Source organism: Bos javanicus, chromosome 22, assembly GCF_032452875.1.
Source record: "Bos javanicus breed banteng chromosome 22, ARS-OSU_banteng_1.0, whole genome shotgun sequence".
Lineage (NCBI taxonomy): Eukaryota > Metazoa > Chordata > Mammalia > Artiodactyla > Bovidae > Bos > Bos javanicus.
Genome location: NC_083889.1, coordinates 12,464,886 through 12,482,187, shown reverse-complemented (window position 1 = coordinate 12,482,187; position 17,302 = coordinate 12,464,886). Strand labels below are relative to the sequence as shown.

At 49.2% G+C, this 17,302-nt stretch overlaps 1 protein-coding gene across 8 annotated transcripts in view; it reads right to left on the bottom strand.

The window, feature by feature from the left end:
• The window catches only part of TTC21A (tetratricopeptide repeat domain 21A), a 35,429-nt gene that overhangs the window by 10,885 nt on the left and 7,242 nt on the right, over positions 1-17,302 (bottom strand). For 7 of the 8 annotated variants that reach the window (XM_061395980.1, XM_061395976.1, XM_061395975.1 and 4 more), the window contains 8 exons: positions 14,519-14,676; positions 10,487-10,571; positions 8,377-8,475; positions 7,081-7,273; positions 3,627-3,724; positions 3,266-3,466; positions 1,927-2,056; positions 66-223 (listed from right to left, as the gene is read on the bottom strand). In XM_061395980.1, coding sequence (XP_061251964.1) covers positions 66-223; positions 1,927-2,056; positions 3,266-3,466; positions 3,627-3,724; positions 7,081-7,273; positions 8,377-8,475; positions 10,487-10,571; positions 14,519-14,676 — 1,122 coding nt within the window. The remainder of the gene's footprint in view (positions 1-65; positions 224-1,926; positions 2,057-3,265; positions 3,467-3,626; positions 3,725-7,080; positions 7,274-8,376; positions 8,476-10,486; positions 10,572-14,518; positions 14,677-17,302) is intronic. The other variant, XM_061395979.1, reaches the window with a different exon arrangement.

Genomic DNA, 17,302 nt, shown 5'->3' with positions numbered 1-17,302 from the left:
AGTAGGGGCTGAAGCTAGTGGGGCTGTGGGATGCTGAGCAGCGACAGGGCATCGGGGACCCCCACCTGGAAGTTGTGGCTGACGCCCAGCTCCAAGGAGTGGGAGCACATGGCAAAGTTGCCCTGAGCCAGGTAGATCTGAGCCATGAGGAGGTGGGTGTCCACGGAGGTGGGGTCCAGCTCCAGGCAACGCTGCAGGGTGCTCTGGGCATGCTCTAACTCCCCTAGAAACAGGAAACAAACCCCTACATCCAGGGATCCTTGGGCACTCTCAGGACCCACCACGTAAAGGCAGAAGGAATTTTACGTGTCCTGTTTCCCAGAAATATCCAAGCTGGGCATTTATCCCGTGTCTGTTCAGCTTGACTCAAAGGTCTCTTCCTAAAATTAGAACTACTATTAGTTTTTGCCTTGACCCAGACAACAGCCAGGAGACTCAAACCTGGGTGTGACACCTCCCTTCCTTCTGTACCCTCAGGGAGATGGCTAAGTCACTTCACTGCTCTGTCTGGAGGCTCAGGGGAACACTGAAGTCTCAATTTCCATACCTAAGAGCAGAACAAAGCCTAATAATAGCAGCAACCGTGACAGCCACAACTTGAGAAGCACCCGCTCTGTGCCAACACAGGCAAAGTTCTTGAGAAAGGCTGGTTTAGTGTCTGCCCACCCCCACCAAGTTGGTATTATCATGCCTGTCTTTCAGATGCAGGACTGGAACTTTAGTGATGTAAGTCACTCAGCTCCAAAGGGACGAAGTCAGTATTTATGTCCAGGGCCATGGGCTCCTGAGACTGCGCTCTGAATGCCTTGGCACGTTGGGGCCCAGAGGCCTTCCTGTGCCAGGCTGACCCTAAATGGGAGGCAGTGGCAACTCAGGGCCAGGGTACAGTGAGCTGGTTGGGAGGCCCTCCTTCCTCTGCTGCCAGGTCCCTCAACAGCTCTTGCTTGGGGTCCATCACCCAGTGGGTAGAGAGCACTTGCTTCTGGGTCCCAAACTCCCTGCACCTTCAACTGTGCTGCAGAAATGTGAAGGTGTCACCATGACAACCTGAGCAGCTGGAGACCTTGCTTTGTCCCTAAAGCGCTGGTATCTGCCGGCATCCCTGTGTGTGTGTGTCTGGCAGGGGAGGGAGGGCCTGCTCTCACCTTGTACCCAGGAGACCTTGGAGCAGCGGGTAAACCTGGCACTCTGATGAACACTGGGAGGACAGAGGACAAAGACCAGGAGCTCTAGAAAGTGCAACCCATACAGTGCAGAGCACACAGACGTGCCATGCCATTCTGAAGCCTCTGGACACCAGAGATCAGCTTGACTTTCAGGCAGATGGGGGTGAAAGGTCACGGGGAGCCAAGACTTCCGAGAGCACAACAGGCCCCCACCGAGGGTTCTCCCCATCCTTCCCTCTTTCTCCAGGATCCAGGCCTTGAGATAGGAGAGGCTGAATGGGGACCGTTCTGGCCCATGAGGCTCCGCGAGTCTAATGGCACAGGGTCCCCCTCCCTCGGGGCCTTCCCGACTGTCTTTTAAAAACTGCCACCCCTATATCCTCTCCCCGGCTTTCATTTTCTCCATCGCATGGTCATGTCCTGACAATAACACTGTGCTTTATGTCCACGTACCCCTACTAGAACACAAACTCCAGGGTGGAGCTTTTCTTGTTCTGAGCACTGCTGTCCCCTAGGATCAGAGCAGTGCTGGTGCATCATCGACAGTGAAGTGACTGTCAGCTGGTACAGATCAAGTAAGTAATCAGCAAAAGGGAGGGTGGGAGAGACCTCTGCTGGTGAGGAGTCGGGGTGTTGGAGGCTGGGAACAGTGGGCGCACCTGGTGACTGAGGGTGAGGGGGTGTGTGTGGAGTGTCCCAGGCAGGGAGCCTGCAGACACTCACCCAGGGCTCTCCCAGCCACAAGGACTCACTGGCTCACCTGAGAGATACTTGACCTGGGCCATCACATACAGTGGCTCAATCAGGGCTGGTGCCACCTTGACTACAGGATTCAAGATGGCAGCGACTTGCTTAAGAAGAGGAGACACGATCTGGCCTGGAGACCGGGGCTGTAGAACACAAGGGTCTGGCTGTGCGGTTTGCCCTATTCTAAGAAAAAGACTCCTGGAGTGCTTAGAAAACACTCAGTGAAGGGATTTTATTCCACACGTGTTTTTACTTTATCCTATTTTATTTTATTTTTATTTACTTTAGTTACTTTGTTCATTTTTTTTACTTTATTTTACCCTGGTAGCTCAGATGATAAAGAATCTGCTTGCAACGCAGGAGATCCAGGTTCAATTCCCTGGGTCAGGAAGATCCCCTGGAGAAGGGAATGGCAACCCACTACAGTATTCTTGCCAGGAGAATCCCATAGACAGAGGAGCCTGGTGGGCTACAGTCCATGGGGTAGCTAAGAGTCAGACATGACTGAGTGACTAACATTTTCACGCTTCACACACATATTTACCATCCACTCTGTACTACTTTGTCCAAGAGCATAAGCTCCTGAGAATGGGGACTTCATTTGTTCACTTTTGACTCCCCCCTATCAAGCATGGCATCTGGCACATGGTGATGCCCTCAATAGATATTTGTGGGATGGGATTACGAGGCTGCTACTGCTAAGTCACTTCAGTCGTGTCCGACTCTGTGCAACCCCATAGACGGCAGCCCACCAGGCTCCCCCGTCCCTGGGATTCTCCAGGCAAGAACACTGGAGTGGGTTGCCATTTCCTTCTCCAATGCATGAAAGTGAAAAGTGAAAGTGAAGTCGCTCAGTCGTGTCCGACCCTCAGCGACCCCATGGACTGCAGCTTACCAGGCTCCTCCGTCCATGGGATTTCCCAGGCAAGAGTACTGGAGTGGGGTGCCAGGCACTTGGGGGATATTAAGGCATGTAAGATATGATCATTGCCCACAGGGACTCTTGATTGTCTGGGAAGGCCAGACAAACAGGCAAAGACCAAAATACTTCTTAGAAGACATTGGGAGAAAAGGGAGCCCAGTTCCTCCCTGGGATGAACAGAGGCCAGTGCCCCGCTCCTCACATGCAGTCCCTGGACCGCAGCATCAGCATCGCCTGGGAGATGCAGGGTTGTGCCCCACTTCCTGGGTGATTGGCACGTTGCCTGTGCAAATGTGAAAAGCACTGGGTTCCCCAACTGCCCGAGGCTCAAGCAACCTAGTGACTGGCCAGGTAGGTCCTGCCTCTGCCCAGACCTGTTCACCAGTCCAACCCCCGCTCCCCGTCCCACGAAGAAGCACCCTCCTCTAACCTGCTTGGGGCAGAAGACCAGGTACTCCTTGGTGATGCAGACCAGGAAGATGGGGTCGAGCCGTTCCAAGTATTCGGAGCTCATGGGGAGGGCCTGCATGCTGGAGAAGTGCAGCTCGGCGGCCTCCTTTAGTAGCGTCGTGGCCTCCTGCTCCCCCCTATGCTTCTTGGACACCAGGAGGGCTTGGAGGAAAACCAGCACCTGTGGGGAGCAGGCCCGGGTCTTGGAGGCAACACTCACTAGGCAGAGCCAGCAGGCCAAGGAGAAGCAGAAGTCCAAGGGGCAACTGGGGTTGGGGAGAGGGAGGGGGTGTGGCAGGGGCCGGATCCCAGGGCAACCTCGGCCCCCACAGGGCTCTGACCTTGGACTTCCCCAGAGACTGCTGCACCTCCTTCAGGAATTCCAGCTGGTGTTCGGCCTCCTCCAGGTGGCCGTCTAAGATCTGGCACCAGATGATCCCTGGGAGGGGACAGAACTGGGATGAACAGCCGGCTCTGTGGCAGAGCCAGCAGGCCAAGGGACAGTGGACGGCAGGGACCCTTCCCCGAGACTTCATAAACTCAGAGAGTGGTATGTGCTCATGGGGAAGCGTTCAAATCGTAGGGCAAGGAAAACATCCCCAGCTCACGTTCTGCCCTCAGCGTGCCTTTCTCTAGAGAGAATCAACATGAACAGATTGGAGTGGATTTCTTCAAACATCTTGCAAAGCATGTGCATGTTATTAGTGTATAGTGTATCTTCCCATCCGTTCATATAAATTACCCTATTCTCTTCAATGGTGACATAATATTTCACTGCCGATGTAACCATTTATTTAACTACTGCACTACTGAAGGACTCCTCGTTTCACATTTCGTTGGTTTTCAGTGTTTAAATATTACAATGCCATGGTCAACATTTTTGTGTGTTCTAACTCCTTATGTAGAGACGATGGGTCAAAGGGCATGTACATCTAAAAACCTTGATAGATAAGGCCAGCTTGCCCTCCAAGGATATTTGAATTAATATTACTGTCAAGAATTTGGAAGTGTTTTTTTCTTTCCCCACGACCTCACAAACATGCTTTACTCTTTACCATGCTAAAGAGTGAATAACTTGTTTTAATTCACTTAAAAAAAAAAATCTTTTTAGAGAGAATGGACATCTTTTTATATATTTTCTACTGTAACTTTCCTGTTAATAGCTTTTTCCTGTTTTTCTTTGGATGGATTTTTAGATCTCTCTATTCTCTTTATATATATTCCTTGTTACAAACATTTTCCATTAGTTTGCCTTTAACCTTTTACCTATTTTTCCTCTGCCTTTTTGCCATCGAGTAGTTTTAAATTTTTACATAAATTGGTCAAATATTTTCCTTTAGAACTTCTGAGTTTGTAGTTATGCTTAGAATTCCCTGGGCAACCCAAGTCCAATTTAACTTTTATGTTTAAATATCTAAGTCATCTAGAATTTATTTTTGAGGATAATGTGAAATGGGCATTTACCTTTATTTTTTTTCATAAAGAATAGTCAGGTATCCGACCACGAGTTATTGAAACTCTATCGGTTTGAAATGTCATTTCTATCAGAAGGCCTGTTTCTATCCTGTTGATCTATTTGTGTATTCCAGGATTGGCCTCAAATGGACGTCTCTTTTTTAAAAAAATAATTTTTTTTTGGCTGTTGTGTGTCTTTGCTGCTGTGCGGGATTTTCTATAGTGCGGTGCGCTGGTTTCTCACTGTGGTGCTTCTCTTGTTGCAGAGCATGGGCTCTACGGCACACAGGCTTCAGGAGCTGTGGCTCCCAGGCTCTAGAGCACAGGCCCAGTGTTGTGGTGCACGAGCTTCGTTGCTCCGAGGCACGCAGGATCTTCCCAGATCAGGGATTGAACCCGTGTCTCCTGCATTGGCAGGCGGATTATTTACCACTGAGCCACCAAGGAAATCCTTAACTACTCTTGTTTTGATGTGTTTTGATGTTGGGAGGACAAATCCCTTCTGTTCCTACTATTCTTCTTTTACAATTTATTCCTCGACCATTTGGGTATGTTTATTTCTGACTGTCTTCCCCACCACCATCTTGGTTTTCAGTCATATCCGTCCCACTACTTGGCTCATCTATGGACATTTTTACTTTGCAAAAATCATATTTTAAATTTTCAGCAACTCTATTTTTGTTATCTGTATTTTTTTCCTAGTGGCATGTTCTTTACTCATGGACCTAATAGACTCTAGACTCAGCCAACACAGGAGGTGTTTTGGGGACAAAGTCTTTTCTGTATCTGGCCTTAACTTTGTTCCTCAGAGGGCCACTGCTTTGCATGTTCCACTTGGCCCCTCTTTCAAACTGCTAGCAGATTTATAAATGGACTAGAGTGAAGACTATTAGCAATCAGGGCAGATTTCTCAAATTGCTAAGGCCCCTGATTTTCCCAGACGGACCAGGTAAGATGGATGAGTCAAGGACACATATGCGTGGACTCAGGCTTGGCTGGAGAGTGTGGACTTCCCTTTTGGCTGACCAGCAGGGACTCTCCCTTGAATTGAGGAAGTGGGCAAGGACTCAGCCTGGTGGAGGAACATTTCAGGGGATTTTGCCTATGTGTTGGGCATTCAGGCTTTGCCCTTCACGTCCTTGTTGGTGGTGGGACATCATGGGGGGCTTTGTTCTGCTCTGTCCTGTCCCAACACCTGGTAAGAGTCTCCTTGATCCCCTTCTTGGGCTTCCAATAACCCTCCTGTTATCTTGATAACGACCTCATGACATATTTTGCTCCCAGCCTCTGGGGACCCCAAGCTTGTGTTTTTTTAAATTTTTCTGTTTTCTGGAGCCCTCTGGGGAAAGCTGATCTACTCATTTCTTTAGTTGTCCCATCTCTGCCCATGTTGGCTTATAGGTTTCTAGACTTGCTCAGAGATTCCAGATTGAATGCAGTCTGCTTACTATCTGCTAGAAATGCGAAGTTCTTCAGAGTTCCTGGTCTACCAAAGGCACCTTACCCTGTTTCTGGGGCTGCTATGGGGCCTTCACCATCTTTTTAAAATGTTGCCCGTGACTTTGGGGGGGCTTTGGTGAGGGAGGAGGAAGCGATAACCGAGGAGTCAGCCTGATGCATTGAACCAGAAATCAAGACCAACCACTTGGACTGCTTTTTTGACTGTGCTGCACAGATGTGCCTGGAGTTTAGCGAGAAGTGACTTTGCCCTCAAAAGACACATCTCCTCGAAGCCGGGGCAGGAAGCCGGGGCAGGAAGCCGGCTTGCCTGGGGCATTGATCATGAGGCTGCCTCCACTAAAATCAAATACCTCTGTTTCAGGATTCGCTAGAGACCACAGATTTGAGAGCTTTGTGTAAAAATGAAAACTGGGCTTTGGAAAATTCACTTGACATTTGTATAAAGTGGGAGGGAAGCCCTGGGACACATGGGGAAGCAAAACTCTCAAAACTACTCACTCTGGTGGCCTTTCAGCACGGGGGCCTGAAGAGGAAGGGTCTACAGAGGTGAGGTGAGCGGCTGTGGGGCCGGGGGGAGGGGGCGCTGGGCTGGGGGGCCCGAGAGGAGGCAGGGCTGACCCAACATGTCAGGCAGAGTGTGGCTATCAGAGGTCTGAAGGAGATGAGAATGGCTTTGACTGCTGTCGAGAATTCCTGTGCCTCTTACGTCTATATGTGTAGATGCCTCAAAAGGCACCCCATCCTACAATGTACCCCCAAACTCACATACCCTCTGGGAAGAATGCTTACCAACCCCTCTCTTCAGGATTCATGGAGGTCACCCTGCTTGGCTCCCACCCGCCAGCCTGCCACCCCTCTCCCTGCCCAGCCTGCCCAGACCTGTCAAGGCAGCCACGCTGCTCTCGTCCAGCTTCATGGCCTTCGAGTACCACAGAGACGCCTCCTTTACTTGGTCCTGCAGGATGAAGAGGTAGCCCAGCTCGGTGGCCATGTGGGCGTCGGAGGATGTGGCCATGAAGGTTCGTTCGATGAAGCTACACACCAGCTGCAGAATCCCCTGGTGCCTCCCACACTGAAAGGAACAGACACGGGGAAGGGGATACCAGTCACTCCAACCTGCCTCAAGGCCATGTTGCAAATGGGGGACACTTTGGCAGGACTCGGGGGTGCTCAGGAGAGCCCCAAAAGTACCGTGTGTCCAGGTAGCTGTCCAGCTCGCAAAGAATCCCCCCGACCCCGGTGGCCACATGTGCAGAACCGCCTCCAGGCATGGAGCCCTCGGAGGGACCCAGCCCCGTGTCTGGCCATAGTCACCGGTCCACCAAGTCACCAGGAGGTTTTTCATAAACTGAAACTGCACGAGGGGAACTCTTGGTGTCGCACTGATGGGAAGTGGCCCTGAGGGCTGTGAGCAGCCACATTCCCTGCTGTGTGTGGAGAATGAGCAGAGAGAATCAGACACAGAGGTGGAGGGAGAGAGCATATCCCAGTGGAATTAGACTCCCCAGAGTTGCCCCTGCTCTCATGACAATTCCTTATGGTAAATCTTTCTTCTTTTCAGTTGGGGCACACGGGATCTCCAGCTGAGGCTTGTGAACTCTTAGTTGCAGCATGTGGGATATAGTTCCCTGACCAGGGATGGAACCCAGGCCTCCTGCACTGGGAGAGTGGAGTCTTAGCCACAGGAGCACCTGGGAAGCCCCCCTTCTAGTAAGTCTTGCTCTGGGGCTGAAGGCTGCGACAGAGACAGGCCGTTTGGCAGCTGTTTGCACCGTGCCTGGCGTCAGAGACAGTTAGGCAGGCGGCCTCCCTGGGTCTCTTTCACAAAAAGAACACAGGAGTCGGGGGCTCCAGCACCCTGCTCTTCCACAGCTGTGTTGCTGCCCTCTTTCCCCAAATAGGGTGCCTCCCACTCTGAAAGCACTTCCAGATCTCACTTCCATGGTCTTCACAGCATCTCTGAAGGGCACGTGGGCACAGGAGAGAGAAGCCACCGGATACTGTGATAGGACGGAGGCAGGCAGGGGCCCCAGGGCCTGGGCCACTAGACTGAGAGATCAAGTTTAAGCCAGAGGGGTGGGGCAGAGTCCTGAGGGAGCTTCTAGGGGACCACAGATCTCCCCTGGGAACAAGACAGGATGCGCTAGTTCAGAAACCAGGGAGGAGCTTTCTTACCAGTCTGCTCACCACAAGAATTTTTTTAAGATGGAGGCTTGGATTTTGGGGCTCTCTTGTTTCCAGTGCCTTAATCAGATTCCTAACGTGCTCGGCAGCCTGCAAGAGCAAAACACAACGTCAAAGGCAGTAGGTAAAAGGGGAGTGGGGCAAAGGTTCTCAAGGGTGGCTGCCCGGAGCACCAGCTGAGAGATCTTAAACACACTCGGGCCTCCGCACCAACGCCAGAGATTCAGAGTTAACTGGCCTTGGGTGTCCCCAGGCTTCAGTATCACTTTGGGGCCCCGCAGGGGCTTTCCCTCCAGAGCCGGCACTGCCCCTTTATTCACGAGTCCGAGAAGAGCAGCTGCCCTTTGAGACACCCCCAAACAGTGCCAGAAGCCAGCTGTATGGTGCTACACACAGCCGTCCCCCCCAGGCGGTTGCAAACCACCTGGGCTGGCCCAGGAGTCAGGGTGGGTCTCTGGCCCCAAACTTCTGTTCCATTTTGACCTGAGTCACCACATTGATGCCTCTCTGTCATTCCAGTGAATCCTCCCAGGGACTCTGACAGTCAGTGTAACTGAATTTTCCAGTCTAGCAGATGAAGGGTCAGAAAGGTTAAGGTCATTTGACCAAGGTTACCCAGCCATCCAGATGGCTGACTGAGTCCAAAGCCTGTGTTCTTTCCTGGACTCTTCTGCCCATTCACTATGTGGGGTAGGGAGTTCTTAGTCCACAGCTGCAAAGAAGCACCAGGAAAGAATATGGGGTGGGGTGAGGGGCAGATCCCAGGGTTTGAGATGGGGGCAAAGGAGGGGCATTAAATGCTAACTGCCCTTGGGCCTAACCATGAGGCCAGGCCCTTAGAAGGCTTGCTCAGGGCCCCAGGTTCTCAGGGAGCTGAGGACAGGCCTACTCCCTTGCTTCTACCCAGAAACAGGGCTAGGGCCCTTTTCAAGGGTTCCTACCAAATACAGACCGTGCCCTTTGCCTCACCCCACCCCACAACATCCATAACCTCAGAGCTGGGCAAAAGGAACCAGAAACTTCCTTTTCTTGCCATGACCCCTTAGGGCCTCTTGACTGGTCACACTCTCCGCAGAGGCAATGTCTTTATTCAGAAGGCAGGGTTTTCACTGAAGACACAAACTCTTTTTGAAAGTAAGAATGTGTCTGGGCATGGAGGTTTTCATTAGGAATTCGAGGTGCTTCTGACTGCATCTGAGGACTCTTTGGGGTTTCTCTGGAAAACAAGTCTTAGGAGCAAGTTTACGGCCAGGTGCATGCTAAGTTGCTCACTTGTGTCTGACTCTTTGTGACCCCACAGACTGTAGCCAGTCAGGCTCCTCTGTCCATGTGACTCTCATACTGGAGTGGGTTGTCATTTACTGCCCCAGGGGACCTTCCTGACCCAGGGGACCCAGAGACCAAACCCACGTCTCCTGCATTGACAGGTGGATTCTTTACCACTGAGCAACCTGGGAAGTCCATGGGGCCAGGTACCGCCTGGTCAATATCTGAACAACTCTAACCATTCCCTTAAAAAAAGGCATTTCCTGAACACGAACACAACCATGGGAAGTCCTTGGAGGTCCAGTGGTTAGGACTCAGCACTTTCACTGCTGTGGGCTTGGGTTCAATCCGTGGTCACAGAAGTAAGATCCCGCAAGCCATGCAGTGTGGCAAAAACAAAACCAAAACCAAAACCAGCAACAAACCACAATCATGACATCTATCAGTTAAAATGGAGCAAGTTATTGTAGCGCACTGGGCACCATTCCCAGTCGTCCTATGTGTCCTGTAATTGGACCTTATAACAACCACACAGAGTGGGTGGAATTATCTCCATTTTCACAGATGAGCATCTTGGGGCTCATCCAGGTGGAGACACCTGCCCAGGGCACACAGGGAACATGAGGCAGAACCAGAGCAGCGTGTCAGCCTCACTGCTGGCCTTTGGAACTGTGTGGCTCAAAGACCAAGCCAGAGCTCCAAGTGTGTGGATGGGCGTAGGGAGCTGAGTCCCAGGGAGCCCCCTCCAAGGTCTTGGGGGTGGAGGTGCTGTGAAGGGTCCCTCCTTGGCTGGGCTGGTTTCAAGGTTCAACTTCTGAGTCTTGAAAGAACTTACTACGGTCATGTTTCCTTCTCTTGCGAGCTCATGCACAGCTAGAATCTGGCAGGCATCGATATTGCTTTTGTCTTTTTCGAGGATTCTGAAACAGGAAGAGGAGCCACGTGAATTGAGAGAGTTCAGAGGCAAGGTTAGGATGGTGCGGTGGCATCTTGTGATTGTCTCCTAACATCTATCCTCCCCTTCTCCTTTTAATAGAACCTGCTGAACTGCTGGGGCATGTGGCTACTGCAATAAAGACTACATTTCCCAGCTTCCCTCTGCAGCTCATGTGTGACCATGTGATTAAGTTCTGACCAATAGGATGCAAGTGAAAGTGCCCAGGGTATATCCAGTGGTATCCCTACAGCATGCCTTCCATTTCTTCTCTTTCCTCCTTCTTGCTGGCTGGAATGTGGGCCATGTGAGCAACATCCTAGGAATAGGACAGCAGGGAGAGGGGGCCTGGGACCCTAGAGAGTTAAGCTATCATCCTGGTCTTGGCCCACCACCCAAACTTTTCCCTGAGAGAGGAATAACCTTTTATGTTAAGTCCCTTATTTGGGGGTGTCTTCATGACAGAAATCTATTTATATCCCAAATTACACAGGCATGACTGTGGTACCAAGGTCAGGGGGCAGGGGGTCAGTCTGCAGCTGTAAGATGGAAAGGAAACTTTGGTTTCCATCATGTGTCACTGGGAAGACACGGCTCCTGATCACACTACAGAGGTTTTTTTTTTATTATTATTATTTTTTTGACTGTGCTGGGTCTTTGTTGCCACAGGGACTTTTCCCTATTGTGGCGAGCACAGGCTACTCTCTAGTTGCGGTGTGTGGGCTTCTCATCGTGGTGGCTTCTTTTGTTGCCGAGCATGGGCTCTGGAGCACTTGGGCTTCAGTAGTTGGGGTTTGTGAGCTCTAGAGCACAGGCTCAGAGGTTGTGGTGCACAGGCTTAGCTGCTGTGGGGCATGTGGAATCTTCCTGGACCAGGGATCGAACCCATGTCTCCTGCATTGGCTGGCAGATTCATTGGCTGGCAGATTCTTTACCACTGAGCCACCAGGGAATTCCCTGGAATTTGCAGTATTTTGTTTCTTTATAGGAAATTTCATATTTTCCAGCCAGGTCAGGGAATGGTCCTTCTGCTTAACAATTATTCTAATTGACTTTCAACTTTCAACATAACCAGGCACAGTCAACATTCAAAGAGTTCTAGGCATTTATGATGATTTTGAAGGCATTGTGAATTTCATAATTTAGAAATTAAAAAAAAAACTTTTAAAATGACGAATGGACTAAAAACGAATCAGAACTAATGTTAGAGAAGTCGCAGAACCAGATACTGAAGATACTACTGAAATATCCAGATGTGTAGACACTGTTAAATGGTACTTCAAGGGACATCCATAGACTTAAATGCTTATCTTCTAGAAGATTTAGAATGGCCAGGCATCCAACTCAAGAGTTAGACAATAACAACAGAGTACCTCCACAGAAGGTAGTTAGCAGGAAATAATAAACAGCAGAAATTAATCAATTAGAAAACAAGCCCAGGCAAGAGTGCTGGAGTGGGTTGCCATTTCCTTCTCCAGGGGATCTTCCCGACCCAGGGATCGAACCCAGGTCTCCCGCATTGTGGGTAGGCGCTTTACCGTCTGAGCCACCAGGGAAGCTCAATAAACAGCAGAAATTAATCAATTAGAAAACAAGGATATCATAGCATCAACAAAACTCAAAGCTAGTTCTTTAACAAGACTAATGGAAGAAACAAATTATTTTAACATTGGTGGAGAGAACTAAAAGAGAAGGAAAAAATGAATAATGTTAGGGCTGCAAAGAGACACACATCTACAGAGAGCAAAAATTCAAAGAGCAATAGGGGAGGGACTGCCCTGGTGCTCCCGTGGTTAGAACTCTGTAATTCATTCTAATGTTGACACTATAAACTACATGAAACTAACGAAACATACAGGCTTCCAGGTGTCCTGTGGGCCCAAGGCGGAGCCTCCAGAGCAAGCTCTTGATCCAGGAGTTCCTGCCCAGGACACCAGCCAGCTGTGAGAGAGGCTGCGGAGGGCCTGCCCAGGCCTGGCACAGGCCGGAGTCACTTCCAGTTTCCTACCAGGGCCTCTGTATGACACTCCGATTCCAGTTAGCATCCTTCCATAAGGAAGGAAGAGGTATGTTTGTATTCCACCCCCTCACACAAACACACAATTTGGACTGCAAGGAGATCCAACCAGTCTATCCTAAAGGAAATCAGTCTTGAATGTTCATTGGAAGGACTGATGCTGAAGCTGAAACTCCAATACTTTGGCCACCTGATGCAAAGAGCTGACTTATTTGGAAAGACCCTGATGCTGGGAAAGATTGAAGGTGGGAGGAGAAGGGGACGACAGAGGATGAGACAGTTGGATGGCATCACTGACTCAATGGACATGAGTTTGAGCAGGCTCCGGGAGCTGGTGATGGACAGGGAGGCCTGGCGTGCCTCAGTCCATGGGGTTGCAAAGAGTCAGACACGACTGGGCGACTGAATTAAACTGAACTGTACTGGTGACTCATAATCACTCAGGAAAGAACAGTCCATGAACTCTTTTTAGGAAGAAAATTAGTACTATATGTTCTATGATTACTGTGATAAAAATGGTTAAAGCGGTAGAGTTTAAAGAGATAAGTTTCAGTTATCTAGAAAATTCCATTTTCAAAAACCCTCCATCAAACATCCCTCCCCTGAAGCCATCTTTATCTCTGTTCACAGTGAAAGTGCTTCAGGATCACCCTATACCTGGAACTGGGCTTCCACAAGTCCCCATAACTCCTGAATCCTCCCTCTGCTGTCTTCCTGGTACACTCAGCTTGCTACTAAAGTCTTCTCTCAGGCAACGGCCTTTGTCACCCACAGTTTTTATTAATGTGTATTACACCCACAGTTTTAAAAATTACATACTACAATAGTCCCTTTCTGCCTTTATTCTTCCCTCCCCGCCTACTCCTCAGACACAACTCCTGTTTACCTCTAACTCTTATTGCCTTAGGTTCCTTTGGTAGTTCTGTCTCTCTCCTAAACACTATGCTTAGATCACTTGATAGGGCTATTTCTTTTCCAATTTTTTTAAAAGATTTTTTTTTTAATGTAGACCGTTTTTAATGTCTTTATTGAATCTGCTACAGTACTGATGTGTTCCACATTTTTAGTTTCTTGGCCACAAGGCATGTGGGATCTAGTTCCCTGACCAGGGATCGAACCCGTACACCCTGAATTGAAAGGCAAAATCTTAACCAGAGGACCACCAGGGAAGTCCCAAGAGGCCTATTTCTTGATTTTCCCACCACAGGCCTCCACTGCTGGCTTCCTGCTATGACAAGTGAGTGCCTAGTTCACATCCAACCTCCCTCTGCTCCCCAACCCCCAATGTGACCATATCACTATTCATAACTCCCACTGACAATGTTGACTTTTATGGCTTGTTCCATCAAACACACAGTATCTCCCATCCTGCCACTGTGTAAGAGGGGACCAATTAGTCCCCTCCACTGGCAAAGGAAGTCTAGTCAAGGCTGTGGTTTTTCCAGTAGTCATGTATGAATGTAAGAGCTGGACTATAAAGAAAGCTGAGAGCAGAAGAATTGATGCTTTTCAACTGTGGTGTTGGAGAAGACTCTTGAGAGTCCCTTGGACTGCAAGGAGATCCAACCAGTCCATCCTAAAGGAGATCAGTCCTGGGTGTTCATTGGAAGGACTGATGCTGAAGCTGAAACTCCAATACTTTGGCCACTTGATGCGAAGAGCTGACTCATTGGAAAAGACCCTGATGCTGGGAAAGATTGAAGGTGGGAGGAGAAGGGGATGACTGAGGATGAGACGGTTGGAAGGCATCACCGATTCAATGGACATGGGTTTGGGTGGATTCCAGGAGTTGATGATGGACAGGGAGGCCTGGCGTGCTATGGTTCATGGGGTTGCAAAGAGTCAGACACGACTGAGCAACTGAACTGAACTGAACTGGCAAAGGAAGGAAGCATCAAGTCAGCCCCGCTCCTCACCTGTGTCCCATTTCTACCGTCTGCTCCCAGTCCTGCCGAGCCAGGAACAGCTGCATCTTTAGGACCAAGGCAGGCAGGAAGCTCCCGCAGGTGACGGTGATCTGGTTCACCACCTCAAGGGCCCCCGAGTAGTTCTGCAGTATCATGAAGTACATCACCTGTTGAAGGCCAAACAGAAGAGCCCTCATCAGTGCCCACCAAAAATGAGCAGTGGGTGTCAGTGTCCCCACCAAGACAGCAGCAGAGCCTGACAAGTGGGCAGAAGCCATCATTCAGAGTGACAAATAGGGTCCACAGCAGTCTTGGGGTTTTCTGACAGGCAAGGCAGGGGAATGGAATTCCAGCTGAGTTATTTCAAATCCTAAAAGATGATGCTGTTAAAGTGCTGCACTCAATATGCCAGCAAATTTGGAAAACTCAGCAGTGGCCATACGACTTGAAATGGTCAGTTTTCATTTCAATTCCAAAGAAGAGCAATGCCAAAGAATGTTCAAACTACTGCACAATTGCACTCATTTCACATGCTACCAAAGTAATGCTCAAAATCCTCCAAACTAGGTTTCAATAGTATGGGAATTGAGAACTTCCAGTTGGACAAGCTGGATTTAGAAAAGGCAGAAGAACCAGAGATCAAATTGTCAACATCCACTGGATTGTAGAAAAAGCTAGAGAATTCCAGAAAAATATCTACTTCTGCTTCATTGACTATGCTAAAGCCTTTGACTATGTGGATCACAACAAATTATGGACAATTCTTCAAGAGATGGGAATACCAGACCACCTTACCTTCCTCCTGTGAAACCTGTATGCAGGTCAAGAAGCAACAGTTAGAACCAGTCACGGAACAACAGACTGGTTCCAAATTGGGAAAGGAGTACGTCAAGGCTGTATATTGTCACCCTGCTTGTTTAACTTATAGGCAGAGTACATCATGTGAAATGTCGGGCTGGATGAAGCACAAGCTGGAATCAAGATTGCCAGAAATATCAATTGGGAGAAATATCAATAACCTCAGATATGCAGATGGCACCACCCTTATGGCAGAAAGCAGAGAGGAATTAAAGAGCCTCTTGATGAAGGTGAAAGAGGAGAGTGAAAAAGCTGGCTTAAAACTCAACATTCAAAAAACCAAGATCATGGCATCTGGTCCCATCACTTCATGCCAAATAGATGGGGAAACAATGGAAACAGTGACAGACTTAATTTTCTTGGGCTCCAGAAGATGGTGACTGCAGCCACAAAATGAAAAGACGCTTGTTTCTTGGAAGAAAAGCTATGACAAATCTAGACAGCATATTATAAACCAGAGACATTATTTTGCCAACAAAGGTCCATCTAGTCAAAGGTATGGTTTTTCCAGTAGTCACGTGTGGATGTGAGAGTTGGGCCATAAAGAAGGCTGAGTGCCAAAGAACTGATGCTTTCAAACTGTGGTGTTGGGTAAGACTTTGAGAGTCCCTTGGACTGCAAGGAGATCAAGCCAGTCAATCCTAAAGGAAATCAATCCTGAATATTCATTGGAAGGACTGATGCTGAAGCTGAAGCTCCAATACTTTGGCCACCTGATGCAAATGAGCTGACTCATTTCCCGGATGCTGGGAAAGATTGAAGGCAGGAGGAGAAGGGGACAACAGAGGATGAGATGGCTGGATGGAATCACCAATTCAATGGACATGAGTTTGAGCAAGCTCTGGGAGATGGTGAAGGACAGGGAAGCCTGGCGTGCTGCAGTCCATGGGATCGCAAAGAGCTGGACACAACTGAGGGACTGAACAAGAAGGCAGGGACTACAGGAGATAGCTGAGATAGCTGAGCCCCTGCAGGCCTGGGACAGAGCAAAGTCATGGGACGGCGCCCCCTAGTGGAGAGATTCGGCACTTCCAATTTCTACATCAGTTCAGTTTAGTTCAGTTGCTCAGTCGTGTCCGACTCTTTGCGACCCTATGAATCGCAGCAGGCCAGGCCTCCCTGTCCATCACCAACTCCCGGAGTTCACTCAGACTCATGTCCATCGAGTCAGTGATGCCATCCAGCCATCTCATCCTCTGTCGTCCCCTTCTCCTCTTGCCCGCAATCCCTCCCAGCATCAGAGTCTTTTCCAATGAGTCAACTCTTCACATGAGGTCGCCAAAGTACTGGAGTTTCAGCTTTAGCATCATTCCTTCCAAAGAAATCCCAGGGCTGATCTCCTTCAGAATGGACTGGTTGGATCTCCTTGCAGTCCAAGGGACTCTCAAGAGTCTTCTCCAACACCACAGTTCAAAAGCATCAGCCTTCTTCACAGTCCAACTCTTAACATCCATACATGACCACAGGAAAAACCATAGCCTTGACTAGACGAACCTTTGTTGGCAAAGTAATATCTCTGCTTTTGAATATTCTATCTAGGTTGGTCATAACTTTCCTTCCAAGGAGTAAGCGTCTTTTAATTTCATGGCTGCAGTCACCATCTGCAGTGATCCTGGAGCCCAAAAAAATAAAGTCTTCCACTGTTTCCCCATCTATTTGCCATGAAGTGATGGGACCAGATGCCATGATCTTCGTTTTCCGAATGCTGAGCTTTAAGCCAACTTTTTCACTCTCTACTTTCACTTTCATCAAGAGGCTTTTTAGTTCCTCTTCACTTTCTGCCATAAGGGTGGTGCCATCTGCATATCTGAGGTTATTGTTATTTCTCCCGGCAATCTTGATTCCAGCTTGTGCTTCTTCCAGTCCAGCGTTTCTCATGATGTACTCTGCATATAAGTTAAATAAGCAGAGTGACAATATACAGCCTTGACGTAC